Source organism: Motacilla alba, chromosome 1A (genome assembly GCF_015832195.1).
Source record: "Motacilla alba alba isolate MOTALB_02 chromosome 1A, Motacilla_alba_V1.0_pri, whole genome shotgun sequence".
NCBI classification, from domain to species: Eukaryota; Metazoa; Chordata; class Aves; order Passeriformes; family Motacillidae; genus Motacilla; species Motacilla alba.
The window spans coordinates 10,718,586-10,736,940 of NC_052031.1; the positions used below are offsets into that span (position 1 = coordinate 10,718,586).

Below are 18,355 nucleotides of genomic sequence, written 5' to 3' on the forward strand. Positions count from 1 at the left end.
GTTATACTACCTTTTCCATCTTTATACTTCCTCTTGTTCTCTAATATTTGAGAGGAAAAACCTGTCTTAAAAGCAGTTTTTTAACAATTAGGATAAGGAACCCATTTTTGGAATATCTTAATGAGTGATCTTTGGCAACTTCTAAATTAAATTGAATATACATAAAGCAAAGAGAAAGCATGTATTATACATATATTTATTGATACTGGCAACAAAGGATTTAACTGATTTCTGGAAGTGTTTTTAATATAAGTAAACTGCAAGGAATAAATAGGCAAGAGGGCATTGAAGTACTACTGAAAACATTTATCTCCAATTTCACAATACCTTGGAAATACATTAAGATAAATTTGAAGTAGTACAAGTGTTTTAAATGTTACCAATGGCAAAATGCCAAACAATAACGTTTTTAATAAATATTTTGTATCAGTACAGTGTTTGTCTTTTGACTTTTTTTTACTCCTAATTGACTTTGAATAATGGGCAATAAATAAATTGAATTTAAGTTAAAAAGGTGTTACTTTGGAGAAGATATCGTGTACTGGCTGCCATCCAGACTATATATTTTATTTTTTTAGTATTTTTGGCTTAAAAGAAACTACTGCTAATAGATTCAAATAAAGATTCAATTAACAGATGTTCTGGAGACATTAATATAAAAATATAAATATTTAATGTTTAATGTTTTTGTTGCTCAAGGAAAAAAAAAAAAGCACAGGCTCACTTCAAATTGTAGTTCTCTCAATAAAAAGCCAAAAACCAATTTAATCAGTTTACCAGAAACTTTTCAGTATGATAGTAAATTCTGAGGCTTGGTTCATAATGTGAGATGTGATACTGTATTTTGCGTGCATTGAGTGCTTCTATCAATCCTGTGCTAACTTTGAGTAGGGAACTAATAAAACAATAGCAATAAAGTGTATTTCCAATCCATAACAGCCAATAAATACATAGGTCAGAGTCTATGACTGCTTCTAAGTACTTTTTTTAACTAATAAAATTTGATTCTAAGCTGATGATTTAATGTTATTTTAAGTTAACCCATATCCTGGTTGTCCCGAGGCCCAAAAGCCATACAAAGAACTCAGCAGACTCCCTTAAACCCCACTGAACACACGTCGCCTTCATCAGCTTCTACCATCCAGCCAAGAGTTTGCTCAGACTTTTTATGCAACACATTCTAATGAACAGTGTTAATATACCATGGGGTAGCTTTCAAGAAAGGTTCTGGTGACTGAGGTATGACAACTTAACATACTGCAAAAAGCCTCTCAAAACATCTATTGCTCTGAAAGTGAAAAAAGGAAAACAGAGCTCCTGTCCCCACGGAATCATGAGCATCTGGAGGCACGTGTGACAAAGGTTTGACCTTAGCACAGGCCATACTTTGAGACTTCACACAGTCAAGAACACAGCACAGAACACAAACAAAAGCACAGCTTCAATTTTATCTTCTTCAGCAGCTTAATAATGCAGTGGTACCTGTATAACAAAGGACAAAAATGTCAGCATTACACCAAAAATATCAGTACAACCCCAGTTTTACCATGCTGATTCCAGAGCCAAACCTTGCCTCACAGCAGAAAACATGACCGCCTGTTTGAGAAATGGGGATCAGTCTGTTGGAAGCAAGAATGCATTCCTTAGTGCTGTGGTAAAGAATTACGACTTGAATTCTATAGCATCTCACATTGGATTTACATTAAAATAGCCAATGCTTCTTCGGTTTCCTCAAGAAAATGGAAGAATGGTCATACTGGGTTACCTGAGAGATCTGGTTTAAAATCCCAGCTCCACCAAAAGCTAGGGCATAAGGCAAAAGGATCAGGCTTGATTTGTAGGAGAGGAGATATCTCTGAGGCTGATTTTATCTCTCAGCATTCTCTGGTACCATATGCACAGACCCTTGACATCTCCAGGGGACAGCAGGCATTATTCAGATTGCTTCATTCAATGCTCTGCTTGGCATGTGTGCTTCAAATTACAAACTTTTTAAGGTGTTTTGCTCCTCTTTCATCTGGAGACATAAGTTCTTTTATGTCTTCTGCATGGCAAAAACTTCCTTAGGGAGAGTAAATGGGACAGTGGCCAAGAGGACATGCTTAGGGAAGGACGAGGCATACACAGATTAGTCCTTCTGCTCCTCTTCTAAAGGAACAGCCTGCAGAATGCAAACAATATGTAGTCAGCAACTAGGTGGTGAATACCACCAGTAAAGCTTAGTCTGTGCTTACAGAGAAAAAAAAAAATCCAAGACTGTAAGGTATGCAGTCATTATTCTTCATTTGAAGATGAAGGATGGTGAGAAATAGGACTGTGCTATATTATCTGGGACCTGACTGGGAGTGGCTGGTTTTCTGTAATCAGGCTTGTAGGACTGTGTTTCAAATCTACAATGAATAGGGGAAAAATTTTAAGCCTTATTTTATTTTCTTATTTATTAAAAAAAAAAAAAAGAGCAGTAATTCACACAAGGCTTTACAAACACGGAAGTAGCTGAATCAATGACAAAAAGATACCTTACCAAAACTTCCTTCCAATAGAGTGACAGGACGCCCTTGAGTGCTGTGAGCCCTGTAGATGCAGCAATAGATCAAGTAGCAGCCTGTAGAGTGGCATGTGCTGGAAATGGCCATGACACTTAGGGCTGCCCCTGTAACTGCCCCTTTTATCCTGCAGTAATCCCTTGCCTTCCCTCCCTCCTATTTCTCTTTATCTGTTTGGATAAAAAGGTCCATAACTGCTGCTGCTTTATTTCCCTGTGTGTTTATAGAACTCCTTGCACCATATGACCTTCATTCCAAGTAATTCCAGTGCACATATTACAAACTGTTGCCTCCTCTATGCCTTTTTGCTTTTTTCTATTTGCAGCTTGCTTGGCCTGAAAACATCCTTGATGCACCAACAACTCTTTCCTTTCTTTCATTCAAGTCTTCATTATACATATTCTTACTCATCAACTTGCAAAATAATGATTACTTGTTTGATTTCCTAAAAACTCAAACACAGCTTTGTGCAAGAACAGTGACTCTGGTTCTGTTACTGACCTCACTTAGTCATAGTGGCAAAAAAAGTGGAAAATCTGACTACAACACTGTCTTTCTCCTACAAACAGCAATAATGTGGTTGCCACACTAAAAAGAGGAAGCATGAAGGCCTGGTAGCATACCAGGAACACGCTCACATCTTGTGCGCAGGCACAGAAGAACTTATTTGATTATGACCTTCCTCAAATCACAGTCTCCTCGAGGGCAGAGTTAATATAAAGTGCTAGCTCACTGACTTCCAGGGAAGCCACTCAGAGAAGGGTTTATTAAATGAGACAACTGGACTTTTATCAAGCTAAGAGCACAATGCTTTCCTCTGTTCCCATCCAGGTAGTAGTACTTCATTACATGGTTACACCAATCCTGATCCTAAGCACCTAATTTTTCTTAAGCTCTGAAAAGACAAATTATCTCCTTTAAATGGACTTTCACAGAACCTTAAGCATTAAGAAGCAAACTGATCTATTCAGTTTGACAGCTCATTGTTAGTTACATGCCAGCAGTTTTATAAGGCTGTGACCTTGGTGAAGAAGCTTCACTCTTCTGACTGACACTGACCCACCTGAACAAGGCCATTGACAAGTTGGGGCACACTACGTCCCAGGACCTTATGCCACCTCTGATCACACAGTGGTATCACCAGGAGCTTTATCCTCATTATCTCCTGAATCCTTGAACTATTGGTTGTGAGAAAGAATGTAAATTGCTGTTCGTATGAGCACACCATCAAAACAAACACCTAATAGCTTTCCCACAACAAAGCGCTGATATATTTCACACTTTCCCTAGGTCTTGTAACTGAAAGAAAGAAAATAAACAAGGATGAATTAATTGGATTACCTAATGACCCTGCATTTCTTTAAGGTGATTTGACACTCATAAATGAGGGCAGAGAAAATAGATGTTAATAGCATTTTCTCTCATCACTTGGAATTTGGACATTTACTGTATACAGCCTTCCTTTGATTTCTAAGGAAGGAATGAATTGCATTTGATGGTAACTTTATTATGCCTTTACAACATTTTTCTTTATAATAGCTGGCACTTGATCTTGTCTTGATCTGTGCTTGTGCTCAAAGCAGAATCTGATTATTAAGCCTATTGATCTTCATATTGGCTAGTTGTTGCCAATCCAGTGAAATTATTTGATTCTATTCCACTGTTCTACCTTTAACCATCCAACTGCCTCTCAGAAGGTTCCTTTCTCCTCTTTATAATTCTTAGCTTCCTGCCTTCTTTTAAACCTGTGTTCCTTCTGGTCCTAATGCCTCCTACAATATGTTCAGTCCTTCAGGAGCTTAAAATCTAAGGGAGGGGAAACAAAACAAACCAAACTAAATCAAAACAAAACAAAAAGGCCAGCTCCCAAGCCCATTTGTTAAGTAAAAATCCAAATCCACTCTTGTCTTTCTTATTACTGGCTATAGTTCATGTTTAGGTCTAAAGCTAGGCCTGGGTCCATTAAGATGACTTGTTTGGGTAAGAAGCAAACACCATGCACAGATGCAACAAAATCAGCTCTATTTGTTTTGGCCAGGGGGATTTGCTTGCTCAGATCACATTGCAGGAGTCAGAACTGCTCCAACTCTGAAGCAGAGTGAGGGCCTGACTCCGTCCTCACATGTGTGATGTGACCCAGAATAACTGCCCTTGGTTATAAATCTCACATGCAAGAAATCAGAACCAGAAGCAAATTGTACAACACATCATACGCTTCGTGTAATAGAGGAATGATTAAAAATCAGTTGCAAAGCACAGTCCAACTTACTTGTCCTCATCCCCATGTTAGGCTGTAAAATACACAGCCTGGAAAGCAAGTGTCTTGCATACTTTTCATTTAAGTCACAGGGCTGATTCATGCCAGTTAATGCTGAAACCCCACCTCATAATTGGGAGAAGTAATTTCCATTCCATGAGTTTTGCTTGAAGCTAATGCATGCTATTACAAAACACCTAAAGTAAAACTTTAACCATTTCTCTTAGCCCAGCTGTGAAGTTCTGAAACTGCTTTTTAAAGTTAATTATCATGCTCTGACCTGCACATATGCACATGTTAAATACAAATAAATCAATATGGCAAGCTTGTTCTTGTTTCAATTTGCTTTTTAAAATTAGCATTCTCTGGCTTTGCCTATCAGATATGAGTCTGATGGTATCTCACAGATTAAAGTTTTGCATTTGTCTCTTTGTAGTTCATTTGCTATTTTATAAGCCCAAAGTCCATGAGGGAGTGTTGGAAAGCCCCATAATTTTCCTCAGTGTTCCATTTTACCTTTTTATCTCCAATGTAGCTAGCACATGTAAAGAAGAAGTGCAGCTAGCCAGATGGCCCTGCCGTGTCCACACATACACAAAATCCCTGATAAACATAAGTGACTTTAACTAATGCCGATGTTGATTCATGCTTGAGCATATTCTTTTTGTTCTCTTTTTTCTTTATTTTGAGGAGTATGTGTTTGTGCTCTCACCTAAAAAATCAGCTCTATAAAGGAAAAAAAGTAGACTTTAGTTTCCATTACAGGAAAAATATTTGGGGAGGGCAGGATCATCATAAATTCTATTGTTGGTATCTCATGGTAAAATTCTTTTTTTTCTCTGACGGGTATCACCACCTATTACACATCTCCCCAAAACCTCCTAAAAGAGAAAGATTTTCGTATTTGTTCTGTGGTTTTCTGTGCATTTTTCTTTGAATCACCCTGTGTAGATCACAGCAAGAGGGAGAACACTGAATTGGCTGATTCACTTCTGTTGCTTGGCATGACAATCTCTAATTGCACTTAGTTGTGGGGATTTTCCAAAGCAAAAAAAGTGACTTCTCCTTTTGCCAGGGTGCTGCTGTCAGACTCAGGCATTTGAACATCACCACAACGCAAGGATGAGCAGCATCATGTTCACAACCACACTGCTTGCCCATGGAGAGAACTGAGGGCTTAGTTTAAACCACTCTCTGGGACAGCAAGTGTTCACACATTTCTGTGTAGTTTATTTGTGTTAAGGAGGAGAACTGGAAGTGCACCAATGTTTTTAAGGACTCGTGATCTCAAGAGTTTGGTTCATCTAAAGGCATCAGTGAATTAATCTTCCAGATGTGATCTGAAGTGGATCAAGCTTTCAAAAATTCAAGGTCCATTTATTTTTTGGCATCAGCTGCAGATCTGATCTTTCAGAGGACAGACCATCCCATACTTTTGTACCCTCTGGGATGGTAAGTGCCATATTGGAATTTCTTGCTTGAAGAAAGCACTAACTTTGCTAGACTGGCACTGAGGCCTGGGGGATACACGGTCTTTGAAAGAATACCTGTGACTCTCACTCATGCAAAAGAGCCTTTACACAAAGTAACCAACAGACAAAGGCCATAAAGATATCCACAGGTATAGACAAAATTTGTTTAGTCAGGGCGCTGTATTCAGGCTACTCCCAGATCTCTGGCTATAATACCAGCACTATTACTGACTGCTTTGGTTAGGATGGTCAGAGCTTGTAATAGCTGGAAACAAAACTCTAACTAGAGCATGTGCGCATTCATTGTGGGTACTTGTTTACTGGTTAACATATTTCTGGCTGTGGGACATGTCTCCAAGCGCACCACGAGATGTGCTCCCTCCAAGTCCTGCTGTGACAGTGTGCCGCTGAGCGACCCACGCTGCCTTGACTGGATCAGAGACCATCTCTCTCTGCAAAAGTGAAAATCTTGGTCCAAAAAAAGCTTGCACCCAGTAGGTCAGAGAGGCACAGAATATGTTTGCAAGACAGTTTAGGAAAACGTAAGCCAAACCCCAAGTGATGTTGCTTAGAAAATCTTTGGCTTTAACAGAGTCGACACCTTGGATAAAATTTCCAGTGCTGGCCCGCTGCTGTAAGAGCACAAACCTCACCAAATGGGAAAGACTGCTCAGCACATCTTGGGGAAAACTGAGCTTGAGCAAATACAGCTCCCTATCTCCGCAAAAAAAAGCTTCTGAAAGCTGGGGTAAAACACCTGGATCAATCAGAGGGCTGAATCTAACCACTGTTCTAACGTTTCCCTTACTCTTCTCCGCTTTTAAAGTTTTAAATATAGGAAACAGTTCGAGGGGAGTGGGGGGAAGAGCCCCATCCGAGGGGTCTGTCTAACTACCCGGTTCCCCTGACGGCAGCCCGCTCTCATTATTCCCTCTTCACAGTGACACCTACCGGCCTCCCGACCTCTCCCGCATCCCTCCGCCCGCGGCCGCGCCGGGGCCCGGCTCCGCTCCCCGCCCGGGGCCGCTCTGCCCCGGCCCCACCGCCTGCCCCGGCCCGAGCAGCCCGAGCAGCGCGCCGGCAGCCCCGGCACGACCCGCCCGGCGGGGCAGAAACTTTCCCGGCGAGTTTCGCTCCGTGCGCGATGGGGCGGGGGCTGCGGCGGCCGAGCCCCGCGGGGCCGAGCGCGGGCGCTGCGCCCCTCAGGCCGCCCCGCGCTCCCTGCGCGCTGCCCGCGGCGCTGCCTGGGGCGGGCGGACGGGCGGGCCGGGCGGCAGCCGGCGGCGCGCAGGGCGGGGTGTGGCCTCGCCATTATTTATGAGCTCCAGCCCCTATTTGCTCAGCTAATGATGCACCGGCGGCCGCCGAGCCTCGCCTCGCTGGAGCGGCGGCCAGGGCAGGGCAGCGCCTGTAACTGGAAACCAGCGCCGGCACCGCGCGGCCGCTCCATTCACTCCTAGGTGCGTGATTGCGCGCAGGGGAGAAGCGCTCCCTGGGTCTCAGGAGTCCACTGCCAGGATTATTGTACAGAGCAGCTGGGAGTATCTTTGCAGCCACCACGAGGAGAGACTTTTCTCTTTTTTTTCCTTTTTTTTTTTTTTTTAAATTTTTTTTTCTCTCTGCCGTGAGCCAGGTTTGGAATTAAAATGTTCTGGTAGCAGGAGTGGAGTCTATAAAGTGATAGAAACCAGACAGAAATCAGTATTACTGCTGCTTCCAATAGCCGGGTAAGCATAACTTAAAGTTCTCTTTCTTCTCTGTAATAGATGTGAAATATCTGTGATGGTTGGAATTTGCTGCTGTTCACAGATAGTTAAACCAATGTTTTCCAGATTGGTATAGTCCGTGTTTGGCAGGGTTTTTTTGTTGGTTTTTTTTTTCGCCTTCATTTCTTTTCTTTCCTCTGCCAAATAATTTTCCCTACAGGATTTAGGGGTAGGACCCAGGCTGTAGCAGATGACACCTGCACAGCGCTTCCTAGCAAAGCGATACTATACTTTCCAGAAGCCCTGCAACATGCTGCCAGCGACCTCCGTGGCAGGGAAACTTCACTACTTCACTTTCGTAGCGGTTTGTCTGTTTGCTTACAGTTAGACTAGAATGTAAGAGCAGAAATGCACTTAGACACTGCTTTTTGTCTGTCCTGTAGGATTCTTTTAAAGTACTTGTAAGGCTTTAGGTCTGTGTGTTGTCAGCAGAGATCATGTGCACTGGACGTGCTGAATATAGTATCATGACTTACTGAGATAAATTCAGAGCTGGGATATAAGCCCAAAGCAAGAGTCAAACCTGCAATGAGCTGTCAGTTACCAGCTCTGTAAATCTCTGAAATTAAACCTATTTCCATTAGGTAACTCACATGTCAGACACCCTGAGGTGCCTTTTTGTCACTATATGCATTTATTATTTATGTGTCTAACAGCTGGGTAGGAACCATGCTGCTCAGCACTTGAATCTTATATTTGCCTGTCACTTCTGTGTTAACGGTGAAGATCTGCAATTTGAGCAATGAGATGTAGCAATGTTTCACTCCTCTAACTGATTACACTAGAATTGGCAGGAGGCATGAGAGTAGGAGGGAAAGAGCTGAAATGTGGTTTTTTTCCTATTATTGTTTCCTACAGTATTATTTAGAGGAAGAAGGAAAGCCGCACACTTGTTCCTCTTTGACTTTTTATCTATATTGCAAAGAAAGCTTAGTGTTACTACTGTAAAATACTTACCCCATTGCGTCTGTTAAATCACATGTTCTGTATGATTGGCTATTTATTTTGGCCTGAAAAAGAAATTTTATTGGGATTTAATGCCATTTCTCTCTTAGAAGAGGAGTAAGTTAAAGGATATCCCATGGGCAAGTCACAAGGCTTTAAATTTAAAGCCCACAAAGCAGCATTAGTACCAGAGTTCGTGCAGCCTGTGTAAAAATTATTCTTGGCAAAAACTCTGCAACTATCGTTTTATTAGTTAACAGACCCTTAGAGATAATTTGGAACAGGGCCAGAATGGATATGTTTTTCCTACAGACCCGATCTGTAGCTGGCAAATTTCTGACAAGGTTGTTTTTGTCAATTAGCAGAGTTGTAGAATTGCTTGATCTCCGTGCATTTCTCAGTACTCAGAGCAAATAATGAAGGAGGGTTTAGAGTGTGGGCTGCAGAGCTCTGTGCTTTCACGCTCTCCTTCCCACCCCCAACTTAATGTGAAGTCCTCATGCAAAGAGAAGCCTTTCCAAGCGATTTACAGTGAGTGGATAGGGAATGACAGGGGTGGTAACGAGATACGGGGCTTTCACCGCTAAGTCGGTGGTGTGGATCCAGCCCAAGCTAGTGCTGACCTAAAGTCATCCCTGCCTGACAGCTCATTCCTGCCGCGCTGGGGTGGTTATAGCCGGTCCTTTAAGGACAGGTGTGAACCTCAGAAAGACAGGATGAACGAGGCTGTAGAAATATCGGCTTCCACTGGAGGGACTGTAGTGCTGGAGCAGAGCTGAGGTGAAGAACGGTAAGCTGACTGCACAGGTAACAAGTCTCTTCATAAAATAAATGTACAGCCTTTAAGGATATCTTCTAGCTGTAGGGGTTGTGTCTTTCAAAGGGCTTCCAGGTGCCATAAAATCGAGTCTATCACCTGAGTGATTAACTAATAAGTGTGTCCAGTAGGAGGGCTATTTACATCAAAAAGGAGTATATATATATATATATATGTGTATGTGTGTGTATATATATATATATATATATAAAGTAGTGAAATAAAATGAGCCTAAAATGATGGCGTTACATATTCTCACTTTTGCAACTGAGCTGACAAAGTTGTTACAATAGACAAAATGAAATTTGCACTTCACAGTTTTTGGAGAGATGAGAGATGCAGTTTAGTAGATGTAATACAGATATGCAGTGTTCAGCTTCTAATGGTGGCTGGGCTTTTTGGATATGGTCTAAAGTCCCTTAGAAAAGCCACTTTCCTCCAGTGATTCCAGTGACCTCAGGTCCTTCCACTGAACTAAGAAAAGATACAGAGTTCTGGAGTGTTTTCTGATTCTCTGAGATGCTCAGGCTTCTCAGCAGCTAACTCCTATATGATGAAGGTTTAGCAGATGTGCAGAAGTAGCAGATATATCAAGTGTGGTATCATTGTCCGGTTCTGGGATTCTTAGTGCCCTGTAGAAGTCAGTGAGAACAGGTGTGTATCCTGAAAGGAGCTGGCCCAAAAAGCAAACGTTGACTAACAGTTTCAAGTGTGTTGAAATACTTTTGGTTTCGCAGTTTTGTAATTACAGACATACACAGCCAGAATTTCTTTAAAGAAAACCTTGAGGGTGATTAGAGAGCTCAGCTTACTGAAACTTAAAGCTCATTTCCAAGGACCTTTGATTTCAGATATTTAAAGAAAAGAAAAAAAAAACCCAAACAACCAATAACCCAAATCTCCCCCCCGCCCTTAACATGAGAGAGATGTCTAAAAATATCAGCCAGATTTTTATTCGTGAAACTTTATCTCCTGTCCTTGCTTTGCTCTGCCTTGACATTTAGTATAATTACATTTCCAGCAGGTGGAATTGTCTTCATTTTAAATAAACTGAGTCTAATGCTGTAGTCTGCCCTAGCCAAAAGTTGGGCTCTCTTGGTTCCTGCTAACAGGCAGAGAGTTCCTCTTGTGCCAGCACAGAAGACTGCTGGGGAAAACCACTTGCAGATGCACGGAGGAAAAACAGAAGTGCTGTACCTCCTTCACATCAGTAATTATGGCTTCAGCTGGAAGAAGCCGCCAACACAATCTTTCCATACTTTTGTTTTTGCTCCACAAGATTGTATAAGAAGAGTAATGTGATATATCTCTCTTTCAGGTTTCGTTTCTTGGATATTAAGTTGCAAATCTGAAGAGATGGCATTTCTTGCTGTGAACGTATTGATTGGGATATTTATTTACTTTAGCAGTGTAAAAGGATCTTCCCAGCCTCAAGCAAGGGTGTTCCTAACATTCAATGGTAAGAAAGAAGATAAACATTCTTAAACAAATATTATGATTGAACATTCTCTTCTCCTTAAATTCAATAACTGAGTAGAAACTGGCATTTTGATCTGTGTCCACAATTACAATTTTTGATTTGTTGCTGAGCACCTGTCAGCCTAAATTTGATTCTCTTACCAGAGTCTACCTATTCCTATAGATGCATATTTAATACATAATTAATAATTAGTAGGCTCTTCTCTTTATTTTGGATTATTATGATTTACTATCAACTAAAGGCTTATTTCTTATCCATAATTTTGCTTGGGAAAAATATAACACATATAATGTGATGGAGATTATTAATGATTTGAGTTGCTTTCCTTTTCAGTCAACTGAAACACTGTATATTCTGAAAATGAGGCTGCCTGAAGTTTTACTAAAATAGTTAGCCAGGCACAGAGTCCTTTGGAAAAATATCATTCCTTGTGCACTTCGTGCTCTGTGTAGGATGTACATAGCCTGTAGCAATCACTGATGCCTTCATACTGTAAACCAGCAATGAAAATTATCATTTTTAAAAGAGTTTCTTTTACTTCTGAAGTACTGAGCAGTATCTCATTGCTGCAATTATGCCAGTATTGCTTTTAATAGTAAAGTAACTTATTCTTCTAGTCTTAAATGCTGATTTTAACCACTGCTTCAGAATGTGTGTGTTCTTCATCTTAGTCTGTCTGTTGAATCTGAGCTGAAACTTTCTGTCACTAATTACAGAGGCATTGAGTTTCTCCAGCCCTCTGCCTTTTCTGTGATTGTCTTTGAGGCATGAGGACTTGCTACTTCCTGCACCAATACTGATTGCATTAGGATGGCTTCTGTGGTTCATTTGTGCAGGGATGCCCTGCCTCTGCCTTGGGAATATCCTGTGTGCTCTGAACAATCTTTAAGAATTGCTTTAAAAATAATCAGAGCTAGTAAATATCTCAAACTTCTACTTGCTACAATCAACTTCTATTGCTAATGATCAATAACTGTGTAAACATGAGACTGAGAGACATCCAGAAGGAGACTGCCAAGTTAGACCTTCTCCAAATACCAACCAGAGTTTGAATAATTATATTATAGAGTAAGGAGCCCTAAATTGATGAATGCAGTACTTAATAGGTGTAAAATAGCATGGCTCCAGTAAAAGCAACAGTAGGAATTGAGTTCCAAGAGGGAATTCAAATGAAGACGTAGGGATAGGAATTTCTTTTCCTTGTTTAAAGTCTGCACTGTTTTTGGTGGAGATGGTACTGTTTTGGCACATCTCAACACAGAGGCAAGTTTGGCTGTGGTTGTGTGTTACATTGCAGGTTTGCCACAGTTATGCGGAACAGACTGATTTAGATTGCCACATCATCTCCTTGGTGGCCTTGAAAGTAATCTAAGCTTCCCTTGATCTCTGGTATGACCATGAAGTAGGAAGTGTTCATGTTTTGTGGTATTCCACCTTGTGAATGGGAAAAAACTACAATGGTTTCAACAGAAACTCAGGAGCTTTTGTCTCATCACAGGTATCCTGCAAGGCTGAAACAGTGAAGCAGCCATAGGGTAAAAGACCTGAAACCTAGGAATTAAAAAAACAAAAAACTGAATTAAAACCTTAGTTTCTGGATTCCTGAAAGGAGATTGTTCCTCCTTCTGTTAGAAGGAGCTATGATAGCTTCATGCTGCAGTGACCCCTTTGTCTGGTCAGGTTCTTGGGCCCCAAGAGCTCAGTCCCCTGTGCCAGCCCTGGGGACACAACCTTGCCTCACTAGTTCCTGCTGTAACCCTACATGGCTGCCTTGGTTAGAGAGCCTTGCAATGCTATCTGATTTTCTTAAAACTGACTTTTTATTCTCCCTAATACTTAACAGCCAACCTTTAAAAAAGAAATTACATTTTTAGGTCCTAAATTTTTATTGGGTCTTTTGAAGTCATAAAAGTAAAAAATGAATTATGTGTTTTTACAATATGAAAAGTATGTCTGAAATAAAAAGCTAAGCTTTTTGTGTAATATATAAACAGAAGTTTTATTTTTAAACCTGATTTCCAGATGGTAAGAAACAACTTTCATTATGTGAAAAGAGTTTGCAGGTTGTTGTGTATACCAAGGTAATGGTCCCACCTGTAATATGAACTTCTGTTCTATAAATCTTTGTTTACTTACATGAGTAGAGATGTAATAGAAAAAGGTGAAACTTTATATTGTTCTCTAGCTAAGTGTCATAACACACTCTTTTCTTCATGAGCTGCTTCATAACTTTTTGTTTTTAAATCATGTAGAAATACCAAGTTATTTGGCAGTCTCCTTGCCCTGAGAAGCTGTCAGTTTTTATTGAGAATTGTCACTCTCTTAAAGTGCATCTTTTGAAAATAAAACCATAATGAGGACTCCTTATGTTTTAAATGACATTAGACAATAAAGACAAGTCATTCAAGCTTAGGATACTTATGTGATATTTTTCGAGTTCTGAGTCGGATTTGGCTCGGTGTCTACAATTACATTGCATAAGTTTTGGGGGTAGAGTGTATACAGGAGGAGAAAATGAGTGATGCTTTTCAAAGCTAACCTGCTCCTTCAGGATCAAGTCAATTGAGCTTATTCACATTGCAGCATTTCTCATGGGAAAATCCAGCAAGTATCTTGACCTATTCTGTTTTTCATCAGGAAAGATAAAAATGCGAATCATTTGAATCATGGGCTGCTTTTCTCTTTGCCATCTACTTCATTAAGAATCAAATGTAATTAAAAAGTGCGCCTGGGTAATACCTCAAGAGCCTGATAATAGGGATTTTGCAATTAATTTCAATGGATGAAGGACTGCAACCCTAACTTCTATTTCTGAAATCAAAAGCCTGGCCCCTTGTCTAATTAAAATGTAGTTCATGACTTCGCTGAGGTTGTTAACTGTGCATGACGTGAGTGTGGAACTTACTGCTGTCTGTGCCCCGAGTGCCTTGAACACTGCTGTGCTCTACAGAACCCCGAGGGCTGATTGCTATTGCTTGCACCTTGTATAGCCATTTACCCAGCTGAAAGGAAACGTCAGGCTGGAGCTGAACTGCTGCTTTGCTCAGGTGAACGTGGTAATACAGGGGACTGGGCCTGAGGAGAATCAGGCAAAGGGGCTCTCGGTGTGCCTGGGGCGACTTTGTGTGACCTAATTGTCCTGTTCAAGGATGATGGCTCAAACCACTGGTACTTGTACAATGTCTGCACTTGAAGAGTCACTACAGCTGAAGAAAAAAAGATGGCCCCAGGCTTTTCCTGTTCTGAAATTGCAAAGAAGTGAAGCCTGTGGTGCAACAGGTGCAGCAGTGTTGGGAATCATCTTCTGTGTTCCTGTTGAGCATGCAGGAGTGAGGGAACCTGGGGTGGGGAAGCAAAGGACTTAACATATCTCCCTGCACTATTGGTATACTATTTCCCCTCCTCCTGCATCTTCCCTTCCAGGCTCCTTGTCCCTGGAATAGATGTTTTTTAATCTACTTAAATCACCTATCACAATTTAAAGCACCACAGTTTATTTTCTCTTCATGGCAGAAGACTTACCTTATCTGTTTATGGACAATCAAATGTGGTGCCTGCTGTTTCTCAAGCTCCATGCATTCCTTCTTGTCATTGCATGTTCCTGAACAGATAATTGGGAGCTGTATTCTTCAGTCTTCACAGGGAAAAACCTTTCTGAAATCAGTGGGAGTATTATCAGAATAAGGAAGGACGTACTAGACTCCAGGTTAATGTCAGACTTTGTTTCATTCCAACTCATGTTTACTTTTTGGGTTTTGTTGCAGCCCTAAAATGCTGAGCCATACCATTTTCACATCAAATTCTGAACTGATTGAAGCAGATAGAGTACTTATTTTTTAAAATACACTCAAACAAGCCTTCTTTGGGATTTAAATTTATATGGTGATACACAATGAAGTGATAATGTCACAATTTACTGGGAACATTTAATGCATTCCTGCCTTAAATGTCTGGTCTAGCAGATATTTCCCATGCAGATTCTCCTATTGTCTGCAGTGAAAATTCCATATGAGAAGTGGATCAAGTCTAATTTGCAGACAGTTTTGTTCTTCTCTTTGTTATAAAATTACTAGAACACGTAAAGGAATTTTAAGAAAGTATCAGTCAGATTCATTAATGACAATTAAAGTGCATAAAATGTCACCAGAGCAACAGCAGCACTTATTCAACTGTCAACATATTTTAAAAGATTTAATGCAACCCCTGTGGTTACCCTCAAGGAAAAATAAAGGAACTGAGAACCATTTTCCTTGAGCTCTTGAGCAACAGCAGTACAACTTGTTTTTAAACAATCCCTCATTGTAATGTTAATGTTACCACAGTTAATAAAAAGTTCATTTATTATTTGGGGGACTTTGTGCTGATGACAGTCTAGTAGGCAAAGGTTTACTCGTATAGTTGATTGGATCTTTTTTGGCATGGAATGAAAACTATTTTACGAAATGAAGTAGAAGTAAAGCCTTAAAAGAGAAAAAAAAATAAGAAAAAGAGAGAGAGAAGAGATCCATGGTTTAATTTTGTTTACATGCAGAACTTACCTTGAACGTTCATATAGTTCCTTGATTTTCAGCAGATTGTGGGTAATGTTTTCTCAAAATTAACTGATTAGGGGCTCTCACAGCTTCATGGATCTTAAATAATGTTAATTTATAAAGTGTTGAGCATCAACAATGTGAAAATTATTCCAATTTAATTGTTTCTCACTGGAGATCTAAAAAACTTTATTTGAATATATCCAACTAAAAATAAAATTCTTTTTTATCTTTAGTAGTGAAGATTGTTTTTTTATTGAAGTTTGTTATAGAATCACAGAATGTTAAGGGGTTGGAATGCATCTTAATGGATCTGGTCCCTACATCCCCTGACATGGGCAGGGATACCTCCCATTAGACCAGGTTGCTCAAGGCTTTGTCCAGGCTGCCCTTGAGCACTGCCAGGGTTGTATTTCCACAATCTCCCTGGCAACCTGTTTCAGTGTCTAACCACTCTGAGATTCCTGATGGTCTAACCTAAATTTGCCCCCCTTTCAGTTTGTGCTTTTTACTCCTTGTTCTCTTGACAAAGAGCCCTACTCTGTAGCCCCTTCAGATACTGGAAGGTGCTGTGAGGTCTCCAAACCTCCTCCAGGCAGAGCAGCCCCAACTTTCTCAGCCTATCCCTGTATGGGAGATGCCCTTATCAACTTCGTGGCCTCCTCTGGATTTGCTCCAACAGTTTTAAATTTGTATTTTGGGGGCACCAGAACTGTGGTCAATATTCCAGATGGGGTCTTGAATTGACAGCTTTGGTTGTTACAAATGATAGTCTTTGGGGGTCATTTTTACACTTCTGCCTTCTCTGTATTTTATTTCTGTGCCTTTTTTTGTTTCCGTTTCTTTATTCTCTGTTATATAAACAGAGGCTTATTGCTATAAATCTTGTATTGAAATTGAATTGCTTGAATAGGGTATGAGTTAAATACAAAAAAAAATCAAACATATTAAAGGATGCATTATTTGAAAACCTCTGTATTCTTTGTAGAGTTCCATGGCTAAAGGTCCTACATGCCAAATGACATTGAATCTGCTTATTTTCACACTCTTGTTCAGTGCCAGTGTCTTTGAGGTGGCTTCATTGTCATTATTGTTGACATGAGTGTACAGGAGAGGATAATTTATTGTTTCTGTATTTAGTTAAATTGTGCCATGTGATTTGACTTCAGTTATGAAAATGGTCTTGCAATAAAGCTGAAGTCACAGGTGGTGTTTGGTCCAGTTCTGTGTTTGTGCTCTAAAATTACTGTAAGTGGTACCCTCATGGGAAAGCACAAATAAGTATGTCTTCAAGGTGGTTAATTATCAGGCAACAAAGGTGCCTGGTGATTAACCAAAGGTAGTTAATTACCAGGCAACAAATTGCCAGCCTACAAATTTGATCCTACTCTTGGATGAAGAGCTCATCTGAATTTGACAAAATTTGTGAAGACTTGTTTTTTTCTTGCACACTAATAAGTAGATCTGTTATCTAAGAGATTACTTACTTCCTTTAATCTCTTTATGTTCCTGAACTCAGTCAATTTGACCTGTATCTGAACCAGCCAGTGGTTTTGTTTGTTTTTTTAATATTTTGGTATGGAAAAATCAAACTTTATCCCAGAACATTTTGACAGATTCTTCACATCTTGGCGCTCTCTGCTTGTCATAGAAGAAAGCAGCTTGTCTTGGCCAATTCCATTGCTCTGTCATTACAATTCTTTCTTGCATTGCCTGTCCAAGGCAAATGCTGAAGTCCCTACGTAGGCAGTTATATTGCCATTATTCTACAACACATCTTTTTATGTTAAAAAAAATGTGATGAGAGAGAAATGGCGTAGACATTGCTAGTACGCTATTTTTTTCTGAATTGTTTGGGTACCAGGAACAAGAGCTCCTCTGTGAGCCCTTTCCATACTGGATGAGCTCACAGTGCACTTTGATATGTAGAGCTGCGCAAGCCTTTGTGTGTATCAGATGTAATTAGTGACGTGACTCACAATAATTACTCATTTTATTGAAGTGCGTTGACTGAGATCCTGCCATGAATAAATACATAGACCAAGAACTTACGCTGTTATTTGAACTGGCTGTTCCCTCAACATGTGTGTTTTGTTCTTTTTGGTGCTGACTTTTCAGAGTTCTCAGTAACACCCCTTAATGAAAAGACTAGGCAGTTTCTCAGGGGAAGGTCTTTATCTTAGGGACATGTTTTACTGATTCACAGTGCAGCTCCTCAGGCCATCTTGTCTCATCTTGTATTCAGATATCCCTGGCTCAGCAGACACCTGGTTAAAAGAAGGCTGTATGTTTTTCCCTGTTCAGTTGATTACAGAGGTGGGGTCTCAGGGATACAACTGAGTAAAATGTGCTCTATTACCTGAGTGAATCAGGGTGATGTTGTATCTGTCTTACTGGGAATCAAGATAAATGTGTATTTCCAGGAATGAAGAGAATGACTGTGATTAACAGAGGATTTACACCATTTCTCCCTTCCCTTTGTATCTCCAGCTTTATTCAGTGCAACTTGGTACAATTGCATTTGCACTGTTACTTCATCT

The 18,355-nt window shown here is 40.3% G+C and overlaps 1 protein-coding gene across 4 annotated transcripts in view; it reads left to right on the plus strand.

Moving 5' to 3' along the window:
- Positions 1–7,621: 7,621 nt before the first annotated feature.
- The window catches only part of SEMA3C (semaphorin 3C), a 118,433-nt gene continuing 107,699 nt past the window's right edge, over positions 7,622–18,355 (plus strand). The window contains exons 1-3 of one of the 4 annotated variants that reach the window (XM_038153082.1): positions 7,622–7,735; positions 7,909–8,002; positions 11,122–11,262. In XM_038153082.1, coding sequence (XP_038009010.1) covers positions 11,160–11,262 — 103 coding nt within the window. In that variant the 5' untranslated portion in view covers positions 7,622–7,735; positions 7,909–8,002; positions 11,122–11,159. Of the gene's footprint in view, positions 8,003–9,543; positions 9,777–11,121; positions 11,263–18,355 lie in introns of those variants that run through there. The other 3 variants (XM_038153085.1, XM_038153083.1, XM_038153084.1) reach the window with 3 other exon arrangements.